This window comes from Dendronephthya gigantea, unplaced genomic scaffold, assembly GCF_004324835.1.
Source record: "Dendronephthya gigantea isolate DGI-Jeju-01 unplaced genomic scaffold, DenGig_1.0 000552F, whole genome shotgun sequence".
Classification (NCBI taxonomy): domain Eukaryota; kingdom Metazoa; phylum Cnidaria; class Anthozoa; order Malacalcyonacea; family Nephtheidae; genus Dendronephthya; species Dendronephthya gigantea.
In genome coordinates, this window is record NW_021163562.1 from 1 (window position 1) to 21,574 (window position 21,574).

At 39.2% G+C, this 21,574-nt stretch overlaps 3 protein-coding genes across 3 annotated transcripts; 1 reads left to right on the plus strand and 2 right to left on the minus strand.

Moving 5' to 3' along the window:
- Positions 1–10: 10 nt before the first annotated feature.
- LOC114543785 (sesquipedalian-1-like) lies at positions 11–6,096 on the minus strand (the record flags this gene model as incomplete). Its single annotated transcript, XM_028562638.1, has 9 exons — positions 5,888–6,096; positions 4,974–5,038; positions 4,702–4,789; positions 1,707–1,800; positions 1,367–1,430; positions 1,191–1,238; positions 541–595; positions 317–435; positions 11–217 (listed from the first exon to the last, which is right to left on the minus strand). Coding segments are annotated over exons 1-9 (858 nt in total), but the record flags the coding sequence as incomplete, so codon positions are not given.
- A 3,927-nt stretch (positions 6,097–10,023) lies between these two features.
- On the plus strand, positions 10,024–14,151 carry LOC114543783 (COMM domain-containing protein 5-like). Its single transcript, XM_028562637.1, has 7 exons — positions 10,024–10,250; positions 10,729–10,918; positions 11,039–11,086; positions 11,410–11,505; positions 11,806–11,881; positions 12,069–12,616; positions 14,028–14,151. Exons 1-6 carry the CDS (start codon positions 10,082–10,084, stop codon positions 12,168–12,170), a joined length of 681 nt encoding a protein of 226 aa, XP_028418438.1. The 5' UTR covers positions 10,024–10,081; the 3' UTR covers positions 12,171–12,616; positions 14,028–14,151.
- Positions 14,152–19,211: 5,060 nt separating this feature from the next.
- On the minus strand, positions 19,212–21,278 carry LOC114543782. Its single transcript, XM_028562636.1, has one exon. The coding sequence runs from the start codon at positions 21,276–21,278 to the stop codon at positions 19,212–19,214; it is 2,067 nt and encodes a 688-aa protein (XP_028418437.1).
- Between the last annotated feature and the right edge of the window lie 296 nt (positions 21,279–21,574).

The window sequence follows — 21,574 nt, forward strand, 5'->3', positions numbered from 1 at the left end:
TTCATCTCACTTGAAGAACGAGAACCCTGACGTTTTGTGCAATAAGACGATTTGTCTTGAAGTTAACAATCACATAAACTATATTTAGTGAACTACTTGCCTCTTCTTTATCTCGGTCGCGAACATCAAAGACAGCAAGTTTTAGTCTTGTTACCTCACTGTAATTTCCACCAGAAGGTATGCTTATAGTCGTCAAGAAATATGGGTGACGTTTTTGCTAAAACACAAGAAAATCCAACATGCACGCACAGAAAATTGGACAAAAACAGTATTGGAATAAAAATCGCCTCAACAGGTCCTGATCATGCTGTAATACCTCTATTATTTCAGTCTGTGCAAGTCTGGACCAAGTTGCTCCAGGAGGGGTCATAGTACTAACAACTATAACTGCATTTGGATATTTATTCTCCACAGTTGGTTTTAGATCATTGCAAGCTGTGTAATAAATTGACAATATTTAGCTTTACTTAACATATTGTTCAGAATGAGTTTTTCAAAATTCTATATATGCTAGAAAGTTATAATTTACATGAACATTACCCATGCTTATTTCCAGCAACGGAGGTTTGTGGAGCGGTTTTGGTGGTTTTGGAGGCTAAAATTTAACGAAAAAATATGATAAATCACGCCGCAAACACGTGATAGCAATATGTGCAGAAGGATTTTCTCATCGACGGATAGTTTTCCGCCAGCTAGAGGTTGCTGGCGGACGTATCAATCGATAATATTCACCAGGTTGTTTACTTAAGCCGCGTTTACACTACGTGCTTTGACCTGGCCTGGACTAGGCCTATATGTGAACGGTGTTTATACGGCCTAGCAGACAATGGAAGGTGGCCTGGACTAGGCCTGGACCTGACCTGGGGCAAGATTTTGGTAATGTGAACAGGCTTTACCTAGTCCTGACAAAATTTTAACTTAATAGTATGATTTGTATAGGATCCTTATAGTATTACCACTTTTCGGCATGTTTTGGGTCTTGTTCCAAGTATTTTGTCAATTACTTTGGCTATCAGATGTCATCAACAAGGAAGACAGTGTGAACGTAGCACATATTACCTAGACTTGTCCTGGACCCGGACCAGGTCAGGTCTAGGCCTGAAGTGTAAACGCTTAGTGAAGCACTAAAAGGCCAGTGGTTAACCTGGTTAAGATGGGCACAGGTATATACTTACGTAAACAATGCTTACCTCGCTATCGTTATCGTCACGAAATGGATGGTTATGCGGCAACGGGTGCTAAAATTAACAAAGGCAGTTTGCAATCCGCCGGATATATGCATAATAACTAGCTGTGGATAGACTTGACTTTCCATCCCACAGTTCATGCCCATGCCCAACACGGTATTGTTTATGATATTATTTACCTCACCAGTCATCTCGGTAATCTGTTCACATAGTTTTTGTAATTTTTCTTTGAGCTTTTCGTAGCTGCAAGAATCAATCATCATTATACTGCATAATCATGTAAGCTACGGTTCAATGAAAACTTAAAGGCTCGTTTTACTTTACACTTGCGATTTTTCCTGGGATTTTGTGTGTGATTTTCTTTTTTTGATAGATGTGAACGAGTAATTAGTTACGAATGCTCTTGTGTATAAAAGCTCCTATTTGAACATCAGTTACTTATTCACTCGTTCACATCTATCAAAAGAACAAAATCGCATATAGCTAAAATTGCAAGTGTAAACGGGCCTTAACACTAACCTTGCATTTTTTATATGTTTATTCCAGTCGTTATACTCAGCTTCGGAATTCGCCGCAAAATGGTAATGCTGTCCTTCGTCTTGTCTGTCGAACACTAGAAAATAGTAAACCTCCAAAAATAAGAGCCGCGTCGTGGATATAAAGGGCTATACATAATTTTCATTTCGAAGCCCCGCCCAAAAATTATGCTGTGTGTTCGTTGTTGCATTGTGCATGTGCATGACGACATTTGACGACGGCCTCAATCATATGGTAGTGAAACATAGCGCAAAACGTTTGTTTCCTGGGCACTGGGTTCGAACTGATAGGATAGAACTGATGATAGATAAAAAAATGGCCTTTGCATCGTCGTTTGGAGTTTATAAAAATATCGTATTTTGCATATCTGTTCTTTTTCATTCTCCTGAAAGCCTGGTCTGTCATGACGACAGGCCGGCGGGCAATACGATGAAAACAGAATATCACATTTTCACAAATTTTACTGATAAGAATGTGAACACATTTATTCACTGACAATGAAGCTCGTCAATGGCGCGACATGATGGCGGCTACCTCAAGTCACGTGGACGAGTTTGTAATCTCAAAAGTACACATTTTTTCTTGAAATGCAAATTTGTGACTTGAGGAAAAACTAGTAATATCTTTTGATTAATTAAATTAGACCCATCAATATATAGCCAATTTTGAAAACTTATAAGCTTGAAAAAATGTAATGGGAATACGTGAAATCCATATTATAGAAGCAGTGATGTTTCAAAGACAGCCGGAGAGACATGTATATAGATAGCATTTCCATATCAATATTGTCATATTTGCCAAGGGTCATTACGTCTCTATCTCATTTTTCTATTTAACCATCTGGCACTTAAGGCCATGTTACACGGTGCAATTTTTCTTGCAACTTGCAATGCAATTCTATTTCTAAGAGATGTAAATTAGTGAAGAGCCTTGCAGAAGTAAAATACATGAACTGTAAATAAACACAAGTTTCGTTGTTCCCAAATTAGGGCAAATACACATCTCTCAAAAGTAGAATTGCATTGCAAGTTGCAAGAAAAATTGCACCGTGTAACATGGCCTTTAGTCTTAGATGATAGGCCAAATAAAACAAAAATTATTCCAGGCTATCAAAAGTCAGTTTAAGCAATTATAGAGCTCTTGAAATGAAGAAACATGACGCGAAACGAAACATCTACAACACCAACTGCAGAATATTTGAAATATTGCGTTTGGGAGAATTTAGAGTTGTTACTTGTCACTGGCTTTCATTGCCGGCCGTGCTATATCAACCATGTTGTCTGTTTAACGTACAATTTCATACAAACGCTCTTGATAATAGTTCTCAACTACCTGGCTATCCATGCGTTTTGGAAATCGCCGCAGTTAAAGCGGAAAACTTCGTTTTTCGTTGTAATGGTTTTATCTTCAAACGACTTAGCAGCTGGACTAATCGCAGAACCGCTATTTTTGCTACATCTGAGCAGGGAAATACTTGGAAATGAAAGATGTCTTACTGTAATGACGAGTTACCTAGCAATTGATATACTTGTGACTGCATCAGTTGTCACGTTTTTTGCCCTTAATTTTGAAATATATTTGTCAGTCATACATCCAGTTTTTCATAGGGCAAAAGTAACGAATAGACGTATTTTCAAAATCGTTTCATTCCTTTGGTTTGTCCATTTGCTACGAGCCTACTTTTTTATATATTTCCTCGATCAAGGAACAGTGAAACTAATACGAACCGTATTTATAACAATAACTATGCTAGCAATGGTTTTTATGCATACAAGAATTTTTTTGGCAGTATATAACAGACGTAGGATTGACGTTATCACTGGTCTTTCAAACATTAAACGTCGAAAGGCTTTTCTGCAAGGAATACGCGATGCTAAAACATGCTTTTTGGTTTTGTTTTGTACATTCAGTTGCTATCTGCTTTCTGCCATTGAGGCTAGCTTGACGCCAAAAGCAACGTTTAAAGCAATCATTTTCAGTTCTTGGAGTACGACGCTTATTTTCTCATCATCAGTTTTTAATTCCATCTTGTTCTACTGGCGCAATAAGTTATTGCGGAAAGAAGCATTACGTTGTCTTCGAAAAAAATTTTCACACTGATATTTAAATATATATACTCATGTAAGATATTTTGAACGTAGCATTTTAACCTATTCATATATGTTTAATGTAATAATATTATGTAATGATATTTGAAATATTTGTGACAACGCGGGCACGTCAGCAAGATGAATCGAGGTCATTAATTAACCAGCAATAATATGCGATATTTCAACGTCGTATAAACACGCAGACATATTATGTGTAAGTGTATGTGTAAATGATATTCATTCTGTTCTTTGAAAATATATTTACGAGAATATAAGAGTTCTGTTCTATCATTAACTTGGAAACCGTTTGCAACACAGGTCGCAAGTTGGCAGTTTGATTTTTTGTGTAAATATCAATTTCGTGATTTGGGAGTGACTCTTTATACAATGCCTGATTTTTCAACAACTTATCTTATTAGGAAGTACTCACTGTGGACTGTTTGTGAATTGTGAGTGGAATTACTTGAATACTCACACAGATATACTGAGAAAGGGGGTGAGGCAGGGGGGGAGGAAGAAGAAACTGGTACAGATGGCAGGCATATACAAAGGTATAAATCAAATGTTTAATCAAACTGTTGTTGGAATAGTCCTTTTTCTAAAAACTTGGCTTTCTATATTTCAAGTAATGCAATGTAATAGATTTAAAATTTGTGAAAAATCTCTCCAGTAACACATAGAAAACCTCATTTACATTGTCTGCTTCAAAATTTCCTCTCAAGCCTCCTAAGATAAGAGAGCTTAATCTCCTCCAAAAATACCTTGTGAATGCCATCCGGCTGATAGGAAATATTGCTACAGGATTGGGCCCTCATAACAAAAATTTGACCCTGCCCCCAAAAATCTTCTGTGTGGCCTTGAATGAAAACAATCAATTGTTCGTATACCTAGAGTAAATGCATATTTCCTGGTAGAGTTTACATCTTTACTGATATTGCATCTCTCTAAAACCAACAAACCAGCAAGTTCAGAGGTCTAAAAAATAATATAAAACATTGAATGTATTGAACAATTTATTTATTGTAGTACAATGAACAATCACATGAATCATAAGTGCTTTGGTTATAGCAAATTTTCAAGTTGATTATCAATCGCATACATAGTGAAAGGAATTATATAAAGAGGCAATTATATATTCATAACAGATCAGTGTCAGTACCTTTTCACTTCCTTTACAATAAAATAAAAGATTTCCTTTTAATCTACACCATCTTTCTGTATATGCTGTTAAAAAACATACAGTATACTGTGTGACTGGTACTCACATCTTATTTCTGCTTACTTCAGTCATTGTGTTGTGTAAATATATACATAAAATAGACAATGTACTATGATAAGACCATTCTGTGAAACTTGGCAATTCAAGATTAGTGGAGTTCGATGTTTAGGGTCCCTGGGGATCGATATGTAGTATTTGCCTGTTAACTTTGCATCAAATTTGGTATAACAACTGCCTAGGTTTTTTGGCTATTGTAGGAAGTTGTTCTATCAAATTTGATATGAAGTTATTTGAGGATGCTGCCACGTTGCTCCCTGGTTATAATGAAGGCATTAGCCTATTAATAAGACATTAATTATTTAATCCTATAAATACTCTATATACAGTATATTGTGGCTTTCGTATGTCATGCATTTTCAGTCAAATCCAGAATGCACCTAACCACCCTCAAGCAAAATGCAGGTCTTCTGTATGCTAAATAAATACACATTTGTACACTCAACACCTGGGGTAACTTTGCTAAGTGTCAATATATATTAAAGCAAGTCAAACAAGGTACTGGTAGTAGTGAAGGAGTGCCAAAAGGGTAAATGCTTATGGTGCTCAGAGGGGTCTGTCTGCTGATTTTCCTCTCTTAATAGCATGAGATATATCAGTTAACAACAGTATTGTCACATTATCAAGAGTCAAGGAAGCGGAGAGCCAGTCAGCAAGAGCTGACCTCTTGCCCACTTTATCACGTAAACCGTATAGGGTGTAGAATGGTGGATATTATATCGAATAATATATAGTATAGCAATTCAGATATAGACAAACTATAAAAAGAACAAACTGTTTCCTGGAACAACACTTACACTCAGTTCGCTTCAAAAAAAAACCATCTCTTTCTTTCAACCACAATAAACCTTGAAGATCAAAAGTTTCAGCTGGTTGGAGAGCGATAAACGCTAATTCCTTTTGATTAAACCTCATATTAATAACACAGCCATATAACAGTTTTTTTATAGTTCTAGTTTATTTAAAACATATTGATATTGCTATGGTTCAACAGACATATTTAATGCAAATTATACGTATTTTATGTATAAAACAGGAAGTTTATATTGTCCACCAATCATAGGCGTACAGGCCTAGAAATTTTGGGGGGGAGGGGGATATTCTGCCGACGAGCACCGAAGACCAAGAAAAACAAGGATCTGCTCGGGTCTGCTCCCCCGGTATTTTGGAACATAAAATCGCTGAAATACCGAGTTTAGGCAGCGGCGTAGCCAGAGTCAGTGTTTTGGAGAGCTGAGATGCGAAAGCCGAAAGCGTGTGCCATACTAGGGGGGGGGGCGAAAATTTTTGAAAATTAGCGACCCGCAAATGTGATTTCCTGCATTTTCCGCGTGAGATTTTGCAGAATAAAGCATGTTTATTACTCCGCCTGCGTATGCGCAGCGGAGTCTTAAAATGCCATTGTCTTTTTTCCTTTTCGTCGTTTTGGGCGACAGAAGTTGGCATTTCTACAGGTAACCCAAAACATTTTGAGCAAGAAGCCTTGGGTTACATGCCCGGATGAATTATGTACATCAGTTGGCATTTATAGGGTTTTGGGGGTGATTTTGTGCAATGTTTATTTTTCTTCGTGTCCTTGTGCCTCGTATACGTGTTTGAATCGACGTTCTTCCCTTGTGAAAAATTGAAAAATATGAATGTCGAATTGAAAGAGCTTTCAGAACCATGTTCAACAACTACAAAGGTACGATATTTCTATTTACTAGAGTCTATTTTAAATGTATAAATGATTACAAAGCGGCCAAAGCCTGGTCGAATTGTAATCAGGCCCCAACATTTTGACAAGATTTCCAGTCTTTGGCAGGTGACATCATCCCTTGGGTATCTAAGAAGCTTTGATTCCAGCTTTAGATCACCCCTGATGAAGACAGTAGACTGGACTGTCGAAACGTTAGGTCCGGATTACAATTTGACCAGGCTTTGTGATAATTTATATAAACCAGAGTAGGCTGAGTAGCGAGCAATAACAGGGTTAAAAGGGGGTATTAAAACTGTTCCTATTACAGGATTGATTTGCCAAACTTATAAAACTTTATTTTTGTTCTAATTTACAGGTTTTGGTGCTCATATGCAGGAAGTTGCAAAAAAAAATTAATGTCCCTGAGTGTGAATTCTATGAATGCACATTTGTCATTTGAATACCAAGTCACATTAGAATACCAAGTCACATTTGAATACCAAGTCACTTTTGAATACCAAGTCACATTTGAATACCAAGTCACATTTGAATACCAAGTCACATTTGAATGCCAAGTCACATTTGAATACCAAGTCACATTTGAATGCCAAGTCACATTTGAATGCCAACTTAACTTTAAATGCCAAGTCACATTTGAATGCCAAGTCACATTTGAATGCCAACTTAACTTTAAATGCCAAGTCACATTTGAATACCAAGTCACATTTGAATACCAAGTCACATTAGAATACCAAGTCACATTTGAATACCAAGTCACATTTGAATACCAAGTCACATTTGAATACCAAGTCACATTTGAATACCAAATCACATTAGAATACCAAATCACATTTGAATACCAAGTCACATTTGAATGCCAACTTAACTTTAAATGCCAACTTACCTTTGAATGCCAACAATGAAGTTACAATGAATAAAGTTATATTAATTAATGAAGTTACATCAGTAAACAAAGTTAAGCAACTGAATGAAGTTACATCATTAAATAAAGTTACATCAATGAATAAAGATGCATTAATGAATAATTTCATATTAATGAATACAAAACGTATAACAAAAAATCCCAAAAGTATGACAGACAACAGTTTGACAGGCAACAGTCAGTACAAAAAGCACCTCATTTTGTGACCTTTTGTCACCTGTAGTGTTTCCTCACCTACAGGCGGAGTAACGCCTTGAGCAGGCGTCTTGTTTCCTTTTCGTCGTAGTCGTAGTTTTGGGCGACAGAAGTTGGCATTTCTACAGGTAACCCAAAATATTTTGACCGAGAAGCCCTGGGTTACACGGATGAATTATGTACATCAGTTGGCATTTAGGGAGGTTTGGGGGTGATTTTGTGCAATGTTTATTTTTCTTCGTGTCCTTGTGCCTCGTGTTTGAATCGACGTTCTTCCCTTGTGAAAAATTGAAAAATATGAATGTCGAATTGAAAGAGCTTTCAGAACCATGTTCAACAACTACAAAGGTAAGTTGTTAAGATTTAGATTGTATTCATATGCTGTGGCGGTAATTGCATTATTTGCATATTAGTATACCCAAGATTTTCTGTTTTATAGTTGATTTAGTGATTCACGTTGACGTAGTGTTTTAATACAAACTAGGTATATACAAAGTACTGTTTGCTCTCAGAAATTATATATACATACTACAAGTTTAGCGACCCTGCATGCTTAAGAATTCGATATTTCTATTTACTAGAGTCTATTAATTTTAAATGTATAAATGATTACAAAGCCTGGTCGAATTGTAATCAGGACCCAACATTTGACAATCCAGTCTTTGGCAGGTGACATCATCCCTTGGGTATCTAAGAACCTTTGATTCCTGCTTTAGATCACCCCTGATGAAGACAGTAGACTGGACTGTCGAAGCATTAGGTCCTGATTACAATTTGACCAGGCTTTGTGATCATTTATATAAACCAGAGTAGCGAGCGATAACAGGGTTAAAAGGGGGTATTAAAACTGTTCCTATTACAGGATTGATTTGCCAAACTTATAAAACTTTATTTTTGTTCTAATTTACAGGTTTTGGTGCTCATTTGCAGGAAGTAAAAAAAAATTAATGTCCCTGAGTGTGAATTCCATGAATGCACATTTGAATACCAAGTCACATTAGAATACCAAGTCACATTTGAATACCAAGTCACATTTGAACTTTAAATGCCAACTTACCTTTGAATGCCAACAATGAAGTTACAATGAATAAAGTTATATTAATTAATGAAGTTACATCAGTAAACAAAGTTAAGCAACTGAATGAAGTTATATCATTAAATAAAGTTACATCAATGAATAAAGATGCATTAATAAATAATTTCATATTAATGAATACACAATGTATAACAAAAAATCCCAAAAGTATGACAGACAACAGTTTGACAGGCAACAGTACAAAAAGCACCTCATTTTGTCACCTGTAGTGTTTCCTCACCTGCAGGCGGAGTAACGCCTTGAGCAGGCGTCTTGTTTCAATTATTTTCGTTTCCTTTAATTCGGTTTTACGCAAGCTGCAAGCATATATATTCGACCATATTCTACCATATTTGAGGATTCTTAAAAAAATTTATGTAGTGTGGAGACCAAATTCACTTAAGTATAAATTGCCCGACTTGTAAATACAAATTGCCCGACTAATTAATATTTCTGACTAAACTGGGGGGGGGCTGCCGCCCCCAGCCCCCCCCGCCTCGTACGCCTATGCCACCAATTGTTGTCATCTGACACCATGATACCATCGTTCAAACGGCGGCAGGAGTTTTGTTTACACTTGTAGGTGATGGTGGCCCTTAGCTTCGCTCTCTATGTATAACGTGCCTGAAAAACCTCGAAAAACTGTTGAAATCACTCATTGTTAAAGTTTGTAACTTAGACTATGTGCACACGGTAACGTTTTCGAGCGTTTTCATTTTCGTTTTCATGCCAAAACGGTTTGAAACACCGTCAATTTACAATAGAAGTTGAAGCTAACTTATAAGATAAAGCATATTTTTCCTTGGAACGTGTGGACAGGGCGTCAAAACAATAAAATGGACAAAAACGGTTTTGAAAACGCTCGAAAACGACGCTCGTGTGCACATAGCCTAAGCTTTGTTAATTTTGGCCGTTGGAGTTTGATGCAAGTCATGCAACTTATAAAATGCTAAGTAAAAAATTTAGACGGATATATTCTTAGCGTAATGGGTGTAATACGGAATTTGGGGGGAAATTTAAGGAATTTCGTCGTATCCAGAAATCCTAGTGGCTGAGAAATCAAGACGACGGTAATATGACTAATATCGAAGACTGGAAGTATGGCTGCTCCACCACCAACTCGTGATCGAACGGGTACTTTGAGTTCAAATCCCGCATTTCAAGGCGATAGTATTCTTTTTCATGGATATAAAATCCCAACAGAAGTTCGAAAAATGGTACCATACCTTACTAGCCTAAAGGTGGAAAAGTTCAAGAAGCTTTTAGAAGGTATATTTTGTTATCACGGTATCACCTTTGGTGATCTCATAATTTTCATAATTTATCCAGTATTCTTTCTCCTATATACAAATTTTCATATCAATTTTGCACGATGGCGACAGTGCTGTAATTCTGGGTACAACAATCCAGTTTGCAATGAAAGAGGTTGGTGTGCTTAGACCTCGACCTGTCTTCATTGTGCCAAGTTGATCTTGTGCACAGCATCACATATACCCATCACTATGAAAAATGAGGAAAACACCAGCACCCTGAAATCACTGGACTTACCCCCAAATACATTGTAAAATGTGCACACACCCTGCATACCAATATGTTTCTAATTTCCATAAGTTTGGGGGGCACAGATTGCAAGCCCAGTATTCAGTTGGCTGTCCAAGATTATATCTTTTGCCACAGTATTCTCACTTGTAATATATATAAGCAAATTGATAATTGTTTAAATACCATGTCAATTTATTTTATTTAGTAGTCCAACATTCTCTTGAAAATTATGAAGTTGATCAAGACATACTGTGTAGTTTGAGAGATAAAAATATTTCTGAGGAGTCTGTTCTACAAATATTTTCTGGATTACATAAAATAATGAAAGCAACATTGAGACAGACACTAACATCAATAAAGCAAGAAAACTATAAAGCTGAATTATTATCCTACAAGTAAGTTTTTGAAATGTGCACATTGAATTTTAATAATCTGTACACAAGTTGTAACTCCCTTTTAGTTGACTTGCTATTTTAATGTACATTTTGTTCTACATATTTGTGAATATTTTTTAGAATTCCTGAAAACTTTGTTAATGAAATCATGGTGAATGTATTCAAGAGGTAGGCTGAATAATAAGGGTTGACCCTAAAGTGCTGATTCAATATACAGGAAAACCTTTTCTTTGCATTACCACATGACCCAAATCCTATTATATTTTGGTGTTCAATTGACAGTTCCAACTAGTCCATATAATTTGATTATGTCATTCATGTATACATGTATTGCTAACTTGAAAAGAGTTCCCAAAATAACCTGACAGCTCATTTATAACTTTCATTGTTAATTTTTCTCTACATTTGTTTTAAAGTATATATAAAATGTGCAGTGAGTCTTTAAAACTGGAAAGGAATGTATATTTCATATATCACTTTTTTTCCTCTAGCCATACTAGGGTTGAAACTGGTGTATTAAGCAATAGGATAAGATTGCCAGGGCTGCAATCTTTGAAATGGAGAGTAGATGTGACAATATCGACCAGGTATAAAACCCTCCTAGTTTACCCACCAAAGTTGGGATAGTCAAGTGTCTCAAACTATTTAGCATCAAATGTGGTATAACAACTGCCTAAATAGACAAAACACTTCTCGACATTTCGATCTGAGGGCTTCGTAACTAACTCTCCTGACAAAGGCCCTCAGGTTGAAACGTCGAGAAGTGTTTTGTCTATTTAGGCAGTTGTTATACCACATTTGATGCTAAGTTGTTTGAAGACGCTGCCACGCTGCTCCTTGGTTTTATTGGAACTTATCTCTGTCTCAAACTATTATTAATTAAATAGCTCACTTAATCGAGTGCTGGTGCCAACAGTCTTTATGGAGGTGAAAACAAGTGATGGCAGTATAAAATCGTTTGAGGTGGGAAATTAATTTTTCTCCAGCCAATGTTGTAGGATTAGACTTGCAAGGTTGAAATCAGTTCTCCAAGACTCCAAAGGTTACCATCAAATGCATGCATATCACTATATCAGCATATGCATATATCAACCGTGATCTAAGTAATCTAACTCCAGAATGTCATCATTAACACCTGCTTTGTCTTTAGGTTCCCCTGTCAAGATTTAATGAACTGGAGTATGATGTAGCGTACGTGTTGAAAGAAATGGAAGACTTAGAAAAACGTAATATTTTAAAAATCGAAGATTAGGAATGGTTTCATCCATGTTTCGTTCGCCTTTGTAATGGAAATAATTTTATCAATATGTAATGCTATAATACATGGGTTACATGGGTTGTAATCAAAACCTTCGCAGGCAAGGAAAATACTATTTCGTGTGTGGTCACTGTGGAAACAACGCCATTAATTAATAATTTTTAATTACACAATGTATATTATAATAAGTACGTTGCGAATTTCTAATTAGAATTAGAACCTTTGGAGTACAAACTACAAGGATTTATTGAGAGGTGTTAATCGAACATTTTGAACGTTGTAAATTTTATTTTGCAATATGACGACAGGAATTCGTGTTGTTAACGCGTTAGAGGTTGGGACAGATATAGGTAAATGTTTTATTGAGCTTTGCATCGGAGATATTACAGCTTTGCCGAAACAGGACGAAGTTGATGTTCTTGTTTTATCGGCGTTTCCAGGTAACTATATATGTCCACTTTGCCAGATTTTTGCTACTTCTAACAATCTTGTACTTCAAGAACGAGAACCTTACGGGGTTGCAAACTGGGCACGGGGTTAATCGGTTGCAAAGTAAGTATGACTGCCTTCTGAAAATTTCCCAGATTTCCACCACCAAGGAGTTTTGCTAGATTGGGTTGCAGTTATGCAGTTAAAATCATGAACAGCATGTGCGTGACTGAGTAGGCTAGAATTAGAGTAAATGCTTCACCTTTTATTTAGGGAGGTTCCCCAATCCTTTTGGGAAATGTTGTAGTGTATTATTAGCTCAATGTTTGGCCACCATCAGTGGCGTAGCGCAACCGCTGGGGGCCCTTCGTCAATCAGTCATTTGTGGCCCCCCTTTGCTCCAAAAAAATTTACTAAATTCACGACTTGCGTCTACAAAAAGCACTCTTCACTTCATATTTGAATAGAGAAAAAAATATATTACTATGCTGAGATTGCGCATAGTAAATTATAATAAAATTCCGGCATAATAAAATAATGTTAACAGGCTGACTATATACCCCGTGTGCGTGGAAAGAAATTCTATTTTCCATAAATGTGTTATCAATTTTTTATGGCAATTTTTTTCGGGGGCCCTAAACCTCGGGGGCCCCCCGTCACTTGACACCCTGACACCCTGTCGTTACGCCACTGGCCACCATCCCATCTCCTTAGCTTAGCTATTGAAACATAACACGAAATGACGAAACTTAACACGCGCTAAACCAAATGGTCATTTTAATTCTGTCAACTGTCATGTGTTCCTAAAAGATATCTATTTCATCATCTGGTTTTCTGTTAATGCGACGATCTCAGTTCAGGCTCGCCTATTTATGATAACATCATGCAGCTGCATTGTCGTCAGGAAACGTCAGTCACCTGCTTTGAATCAAGCGTCCCAAACTACTGTACTGGGCCGGATTTTTCAATCGCTCTAAAATCGCCCGTTGACCGTTGTTGGCTGAAACTTTGGTTAAATCTTAGTATTCCTAAATTGAGGATCCTCTTTAATAATTGTTGCCTCCGAAGCTAAAATTTTATTGCTTTTCAAGCAATTTTAGGAACTGGTTGAAATGAATCACTACCCAGTGGATAGCGCTATCCAGCCTCCGTACAACCACCCCTGGTTATTAGTCCTCATACAACTGACCAGTTCACTCTCTGATTTCCGGTATTTTCCGGCTAAATTACTAAGCGATTGAAATATAAACGAACTGGAAAAAGCAGATTTAATTTATCAGTCAGAGTGATCTAATTTATCATTCATTACCTTGCCCCCTTGGGTAGGAAACCAAGGCGAGGAGGATAAAAAACGGATTTCATCAACTAGGGCCATAAGCATAGGCCAATAAGCCCATATAATGGCGTTCAACATTATTTCAGGTGATTACAGTCCTACACCAAGTTCTCTGATTGGACAGTTGTTGTTAAGATTGGGGATAAGTGTAAAACAACTGGCCAAAGACAAAGAAGAAGATTTAAGAAAGCTCTATTCTTGTTGGTGGTCCAAACCTTTGCCAGATCATCTCAGTTTTAGAGAAATACTGTGTTTTGAAGGAGGCTAGGAACTAAGAATAATATTTTGAGTATCTTAAACCTTTCCTACCCAGTTCCCTAAATTTGCAGTGCCTTGGTTGTAATTATGAAAGGTACGAAAATTAGGGTCAATTTCATCATCGATTGTTTCATCGTGTGTAGTCGTAACATCTCCAGAAGTGTCGGTCAAGTTGTTGGAGATGTATTCAGATGTTTGGTTCCAATTTTATCTAATAATGAAGGAAAAGTTATTATGCCGATTCTCGCGTCAGGAGACCAGGTTGTGTATGATTATTATAAGTTATGGAAACGAGGCGTATTCGCTCTTTATTAGACTACAATAGTCGAATTATTTATAAACAACACTTTGACTGTGACAAAGTCCAATGCTGTGTACGTAAAAATGCAATTACCCACACCCAACCTCGATTATAGCCTTGCCCTCCCCCCACTGATCGATGTTGAGAAGGAAACGTTGATGAACAAATGTTCAGCCTTCGCCAGACTACATTTAAATCTAGGATGAATGGAGGGAGAATTATAACGACATAAGAATAATCTCGAGTTTTTGACACAATGTCATGGATGTGTTAATTCCAACTCTCTTTTTCAGCGTAAGTCCAAGACAAAGATGCTCAAGCTTCTTGTGGATGCTGCTGTACATTGGATGAAAGCCGGCTTACCTTTGCGTTCTTTGAAAATTGTCATATTTTCCAGGAATATTGACAACATAAGCAAAGCTGATCAGCCACTTTTTGACTTATTTAAAGAATTGAAATCCAATCATGAACAAGAAGAAGAACAAGACGAGGAACAAGACCAGGTACATACATGACAAATAATCAGGCATACACATTAAGCACAGCTTATTTTGAGGTAAAATGTAATATACCTTAGCTTAATGTATCATGCAGTCTCACATATGTACTATTTGGTTTCGTTATATAGGTTGAGTCTGAAGGATACGATATTTATTTGTCCTACAGTGAAGAAGACGTGAAATGTGTTGACGAAGTAGTTGATGTTCTACTTAAGAATAGAAGCAATATCCGGGTTTATACGACCATTCAAAAACTTGATCTGGAAACATCCTGGCAAAACCAACTGTACGACATCATTAAAAAGTGCAAACGTGTCATGGCTCTTATTACTCCGTCGTTTCTCGAATCAACGCGCTGTACAGAGCAATACAATATTGCATTATGTCACAGCCGTAAAATGCAAGAGAGTGTCCTAATGCCGCTGTATATTACTGATGTGCCATATATGCCGACCTACATGGGAATCACACAGTATATTGACTGCAGGTATCAATCTTAGATTCCAAAGTATCGTTTGATATTTTTTATTTGACCTAAGCTTGAAAAAAGCCTTGCTTGCCTACAGGGGCGTACCGAGAGGTTTCCATTTGGGGGGGTGGGGTGCTCCAAGATTTACCGACGAAATCCAGCGACGAATGAAGGAACGAAGGACCATGCTTGTATGCATGCGACAATGCGGAAAATATTTATATTTTGTTTTATTGTCTTTTTTATTGTATTGTTATTCTTATGATTTGCCTTTTAGTTTTTTTTCGTCCCGTGAGAGGCGTGAGTATCCGATGGCCGTGCGATGTTTGATGCCACGAATTCAAGAATTACCGAGCGCCCTAGTTTAAAAACCGACAACTATCAATTTACCGACCATTTTAAAAAAGTTAGGGGGGTGTCACACCCCCCACACTCCCCCGCTCGGTACGCCCCTGCTTGTCAATTTTGTTAGCATACTGTACTTTAATTTTGTATTTCTTCTGCGGTGCCCCAGTCTTGAACCACTCAAGGCAAACTCCAACCTCGTTTAGGTCACCCGACACTGTCACTTCGCTTCGCTCTTAGAAGTGTGTGTTCTTTCTAATGGACCATCTAGTTAACCGTGCTTGATAACGTAATTAGGAACTTTACTTTTATATATTCATTTGATCAGTCCTAACACACCTAGAAATAAGACATCTTATCTTGCTCGGCATAGCTGTAAATGATGATATAAAATAGTTTTCCCAAAAGGCCGAAGAAATCGAAGAGAATTGAAAGTGCTAGAATTTGTGCACCTTTTTGAACAAAAATAGCCATTGATTGAGAACTTTTTTGAACTCTAAAGTGTCTCTAAATATTGCCTTTTGGTTTCCAGGATTAGTTTTCAAGAGAAATTGAATGCTGCCTGTATCACTGTTATCGGTAGTCTTAAATGCGAAACGATTGAAGTCACAACAAAAGAAAACACACCCAAACCTGCGAAACAAAACTACGATATTTTCTTATCCTACTCCCACTGTAATTCAGACCGTGCGATGCAGATTATGAAAGAGTTACGACATCAGAGACCTGATCTTAATATATTTATTGACACAGCTGAGTTAAAGATAACAATAGATAAATTAACTACAACTGCTGTTCGTGTACAAAAGGAAATGTTAACGTGTACTCACTTTGGTTTACACGCGCACCGTAATGTTGAAACTCCAAACCACCGCGAGTACGTAGATTGGGTAGCACGACTTTAGACGATGTGAAGAACGTTCGCGACGAAGAAATTTAACTTTCGATAAAGTAGACTGACGTTGAATTGACCCTCTTTCGGTCACACAACTAAACAACTGACTGCCTAAAGCATGCACCCATAAACGTAGTCGCAACTAGATTGACATGCCCTGATTGACAGTTACAATAAAAATAACTTCTAATTACGTTGATTGATGGTGCCTGTCACCATGCTTACGTTTTAAAACTAACATTCCGGCCCCTAAAGGCGGAACCAAGAGTAGCCTTTACTACATAGCAATAAAGTTTTGAAACGAACTAAGATATTCAAACAAACAAATGTAAATTAAGGTTCTGCAGCTAGGCGATAATATTGTTTATGCACTCGTCTACTTATCGTTTTTGGCGATGTCCGCTTCCTCCAGGAGTACAATCTTTGTGCCTGGTCTTGTCAGCTCGGATGTCTTGGTCTTCAACCTTACAGAGCGTACGAGCCCATCGTTTCGGTTAGGGTAAACTTCCAAAACTCTTCCCATGGGCCAGGAATTTCGGGGGGTTTTGTCGTCCAGAACTAGCACGATGTCGTTCTTCTTAAAGTTTCTTTCCTCTTTATTCCATTTCTGTCGTTTTTGCAAAGATGGGAGATTCCTTCGTCCAACGACGCCAGAACATGTCCGCTAGATATTGGATTTAGCGCCATCGCCGACCATAGATGTCTTGGTTGGAGAGAGACGCGGGTGGAACGGTGGGTCCACCTCTCAGAAGCAACAGGTGGTTCGGGGTCAGGGGCTCCATATCTCGTGGGTCGTCGGAGAGCTTGGTAATAGGTCGTCCATTCACGATTGCCTCGACTTCGCACATTAAGGTTTTAATGCCTTCGTCGTCTAACACCTGTTCTTTGATGATCCCCTGGATCACCTTTCGCGTAGTTCGAATGCACCGCTCCCATACGCCACCATGATGGGAACCTGTCGGCGGATTGAATAACCACTTGATATTTCTCTGCAGGAGGAAGTCGTGGATTTGTGACTGATTCCATTCCTTCACAGCTTCACGTAGCTCCTTTTCCCCTTTGACAAAGTTTCCGCCGTTATCGGAACGAATAACCTCAGGCTGACCTCGTCTTGCGATAAACCGACGCAGGGCGTTTATAAATGACCCTGTTTCCAGGGAACTCGCAACTTCATATGGATCGCACGGATACTCAAGCACGTGAAGAGCACCCCGTAGCGTTTCACTGTAGTGCGGCCACGTCTCACTTTAAACGGCCCAAAGCAGTCGATTCCAGTACATGTAAACGGCGGCTTCGATGGCGTCGTCCGATCTTCGGAAAGATCAGCCATTTTCTGTCGAGTGGTTGGTGCTTGTCGTTTCTTACAACTGACGCATTGATTAAGGATCGTTTTTACGGTTCGCCTCCCGTTGATGATCCAGTATCTTTGTCGTATCAGCGACAAGGTGTACTCTAAACCAGAGTGCCCAGACAGGTGATGGTGGTGCTTCACTATAAGTGCAACGACGTGGTGGTGCTTGGGCAGAATGACGGGATGTTTTGCATCATGATTATCGGTGCTCGCCTCAGGCGGCCGCCAACGCGGAGAGACCTTTGCTGAGGACCGGATCGAGGTTGAAAATCTTGCTTGACCGTTTTACTGCTTTCGCACGTCCCGGGTGACTTTGCTGCTGCTCCTCTTTTTCAATAGCTTGTTCCTCTTTGAAGGATTCGCCCTGTATATGTTTCAGGATTACGTCTTCTGCGTTTTGGATCTCTTGGACATCAATAGGAACGATTTTATTACTGAACTCGATTGCGAAAGATTCTTCAGTCTTTCGTCTCTTGCTTACACGTAGAAGCTTCGCTTTGTACCTTAACAACCACGCCATGATCCTCCTCAGGCGATCCCATGATGAATAGCGGTCGATTATTCTCGCTACCGGATTACTCGCGTCAGAACAATAGCTCGCGCACACGATAGCCCTTTGATCTCGGGATCGGCGTCGTCGACGGGCATGGCCATTTCGCTGGTCGTTTCGGCCAAAATTCTTCGACTTCCTCAGAAACTCTGGTCTTCAATCCAACGATGGAGAGACTCGACTGGCACTCCCCTTGAAGCATCGTCGGCTGGGTTCAGCTCGGTATTAATATAACTCCATTGAGCGGGAGATGATGCATTGTGAATAGCTGCGACCCGGTTTGCCACGAAGGTTTGAAATCTTTTGTCTTGGTTTTCGATATACCGCAATACGCAGGTACTATCCGTCCAGAAGAGCGATTCATCGATGGGAAAACTAAGTTCTTGGCGCGTTATCTGGTCCAGCTTGGTTGCTACGACTGCTGCCGACAATTCCATACGGGGAATAGTAACTGGCTTGATTGGTGCAAGTCTTGATTTTCCCCATCACAAACGAACTTTAACCTGTCCATCCTTGTCCTTGACTTTAAGGTATGTAACGGCTCCATACCCATGCTGCGAAGCGTCCGCAAAATGGTGAAGTTGGGTGTCACTGATTTCGCCTAATTCAGCAGGCTTGAAGCAGCGATCGACAGCAAAACAGACAAAACGACAGCGAACCCCAAAGGATCGTAAACTGAACTAACGATCGACAACATACCTCTTCTCGTGGCAGGCCGGTCTTTGATGACGATCTTAAAACCAAATTTGTCCGATGTTATATTCCATTGGACACCGAGCGCTCTTTCCATGGACCAGCAATCGAAGTCGAGATTTTTGACTACTGAAGCTCGTTCTGATTCAGGTAAGGATTCGACCACCTTTCTTGGATTGGAGAGCCATTTTGTGAGCTTGAATCCACCTCGCGCAAGCAACTCGCGTAGCTTTTTTGCAAGATCGACTGCCTCTTCTTCTTCCCTGACTGACTTCAGGCAATCATCAACGTAAAAGTTCTTTTCTACCGTTTCGATTACCTTAGCGTTGAAACTTGTCTCGTTATCTTTCGCAGTTCTCTTGAGCGCAAAGTTTGCGCAGCTCGGAGATGATGCGCCGCCAAAAAGATGGACTCTCATTTCATATTCCTCCGCCTCCTTAGAAAGGTCGCCATCAGGCCACCACAGAAACCTCAAAGCATCACAATCTGACGAAGGGACGCGCACCTGGTAAAACATAGCCTCGACATCTGCGATCATTGCAACGGGTTCCTCTCTGAACCAAGTCAGCACGCCGACGAGACTGTTGGTGAGATCCGGCCCCTGTAGCAACTGGTCGTTTAGTGAAGTGTCCCGATGTTTTGCCGAACAGTCGAACACTACTCGAACCTTGTCAGGCTTCTGTGGGTGAAACACTGGATGGTGGGGCAGATACCATTGGGTTTCCAGAGGTCCGGTTTCTTGACTAGACACCTTTCTGGCGTAATCTTTAGAAAACAGGTCGTCCATGAACCTTTTATACTTCTCAAGCAAGGATTGATCGTGCTGAAGTCGTTTCTTCAGCGAGCGAAGGCGTTGTTCTGCTTGCGATCGGTTGTTTGAAAGTGGTGGTGGGTATGTTTTCCATGGCAATCCAATTTCGTAGTGGCCGTTCACCAGTTTAGCTGATTGTTCCATGAGTTTCAGTGCTTTCTTGTCGTTCTGAGACATGGTCGGTTTCATTTCGTGGGTAACATCATCAAATTCCATGTTACAATACTCTTCAAACCGTTGATTGAGATCTTGATCTGCTTGGATGCCATTCACTATAGGGGGGCTGCTACCTTCTCGCCCTAGCGGTCCGTTTAGAACCCAACCTAGCAAGGTTCTTGTGGCAAAGGGTCCACCGTTCTCACTTGTTCGTACTTCGAGAGGTTGCAGTATCTCTGGAACGTCACTGCCAATCAGAAGACCAATCTCAGCATCGATATGCGGTAAAGAGATACCCTGTAGGTGTGACCAGCGCTCTACGTCCTCTTGTTTCCCGATACATTCCGAGCGGACAGGTAGGCTCGGCGTTGAATAAACCTTCGGCAACCTGACATGATGTTGATTTTTCAGGTCGAAGACTTCCAGCTCGACCACGGAACATGCGATTGGAGTGCCTTTTCCCAGCATCGTTGTCAATGTGAGATTGGTTCTCTTCCCCTTGCGCCTTAGTTGCCATAAAAGATTCTCTGTGCAGAACGAGGTATTCGACCCAGAGTCTAAGAATGCATAGGTTTCGACTTCCACAGATCCTTCCTTCGCCTTCACTTTTACCGGAACGATAGCGAGACCCGTCACCGATGGACCTTTTGATTGGTTAGAGGGGGGTTGGCACCTTACATAACCGTTGACGTTACGTGCTTGAGTTGATGGATCCTTACATTCTTCGTCCTTCGTTTGCTCTGCTTGAGGGTTTGTTCTCTTATAGTCCTCTTTATCGATTTGGGTAGACTTTGGGTGTAGAAAGGTAGAGCGTTTCCCTGTACAGCCATCGACCTTGCAGAAACTTTGCTTAGCACATGAACGAACGAAGTGACCACTGGTTAGACAATTCAAGCAAAGTCCCTTGTCTTTCACGTACTTCTTCCTTTCTTCTAGCGACAGTTTCCGGAATTTATCGCAACGCGACAACCAATGGTTTGCGTTACACGGACACACATTCTTGCTCATGTTTTGTTGAAGAAATCAACTGGGATACCATTTTTACCGCTGAATTTGAACCCAATAGTGAAAGCGAAGACAGCGAAGGGAGCTATAGTAGCGATGAGTGTTCAGGAATTGAAGAAAAACTGTTTATCAGCGGTATTTATATTTTTATTTGTTTGCAAGTATTGAGATACAAAATTGATGATTTGATATTATCTAATATGTTTTAGTATTTTCACATTAAAACTGTGTACGTTTTAGAGTTACTCACTCTTACAATTTATATTACAACGTATTTATTTTAATTTTATTAACTTTGC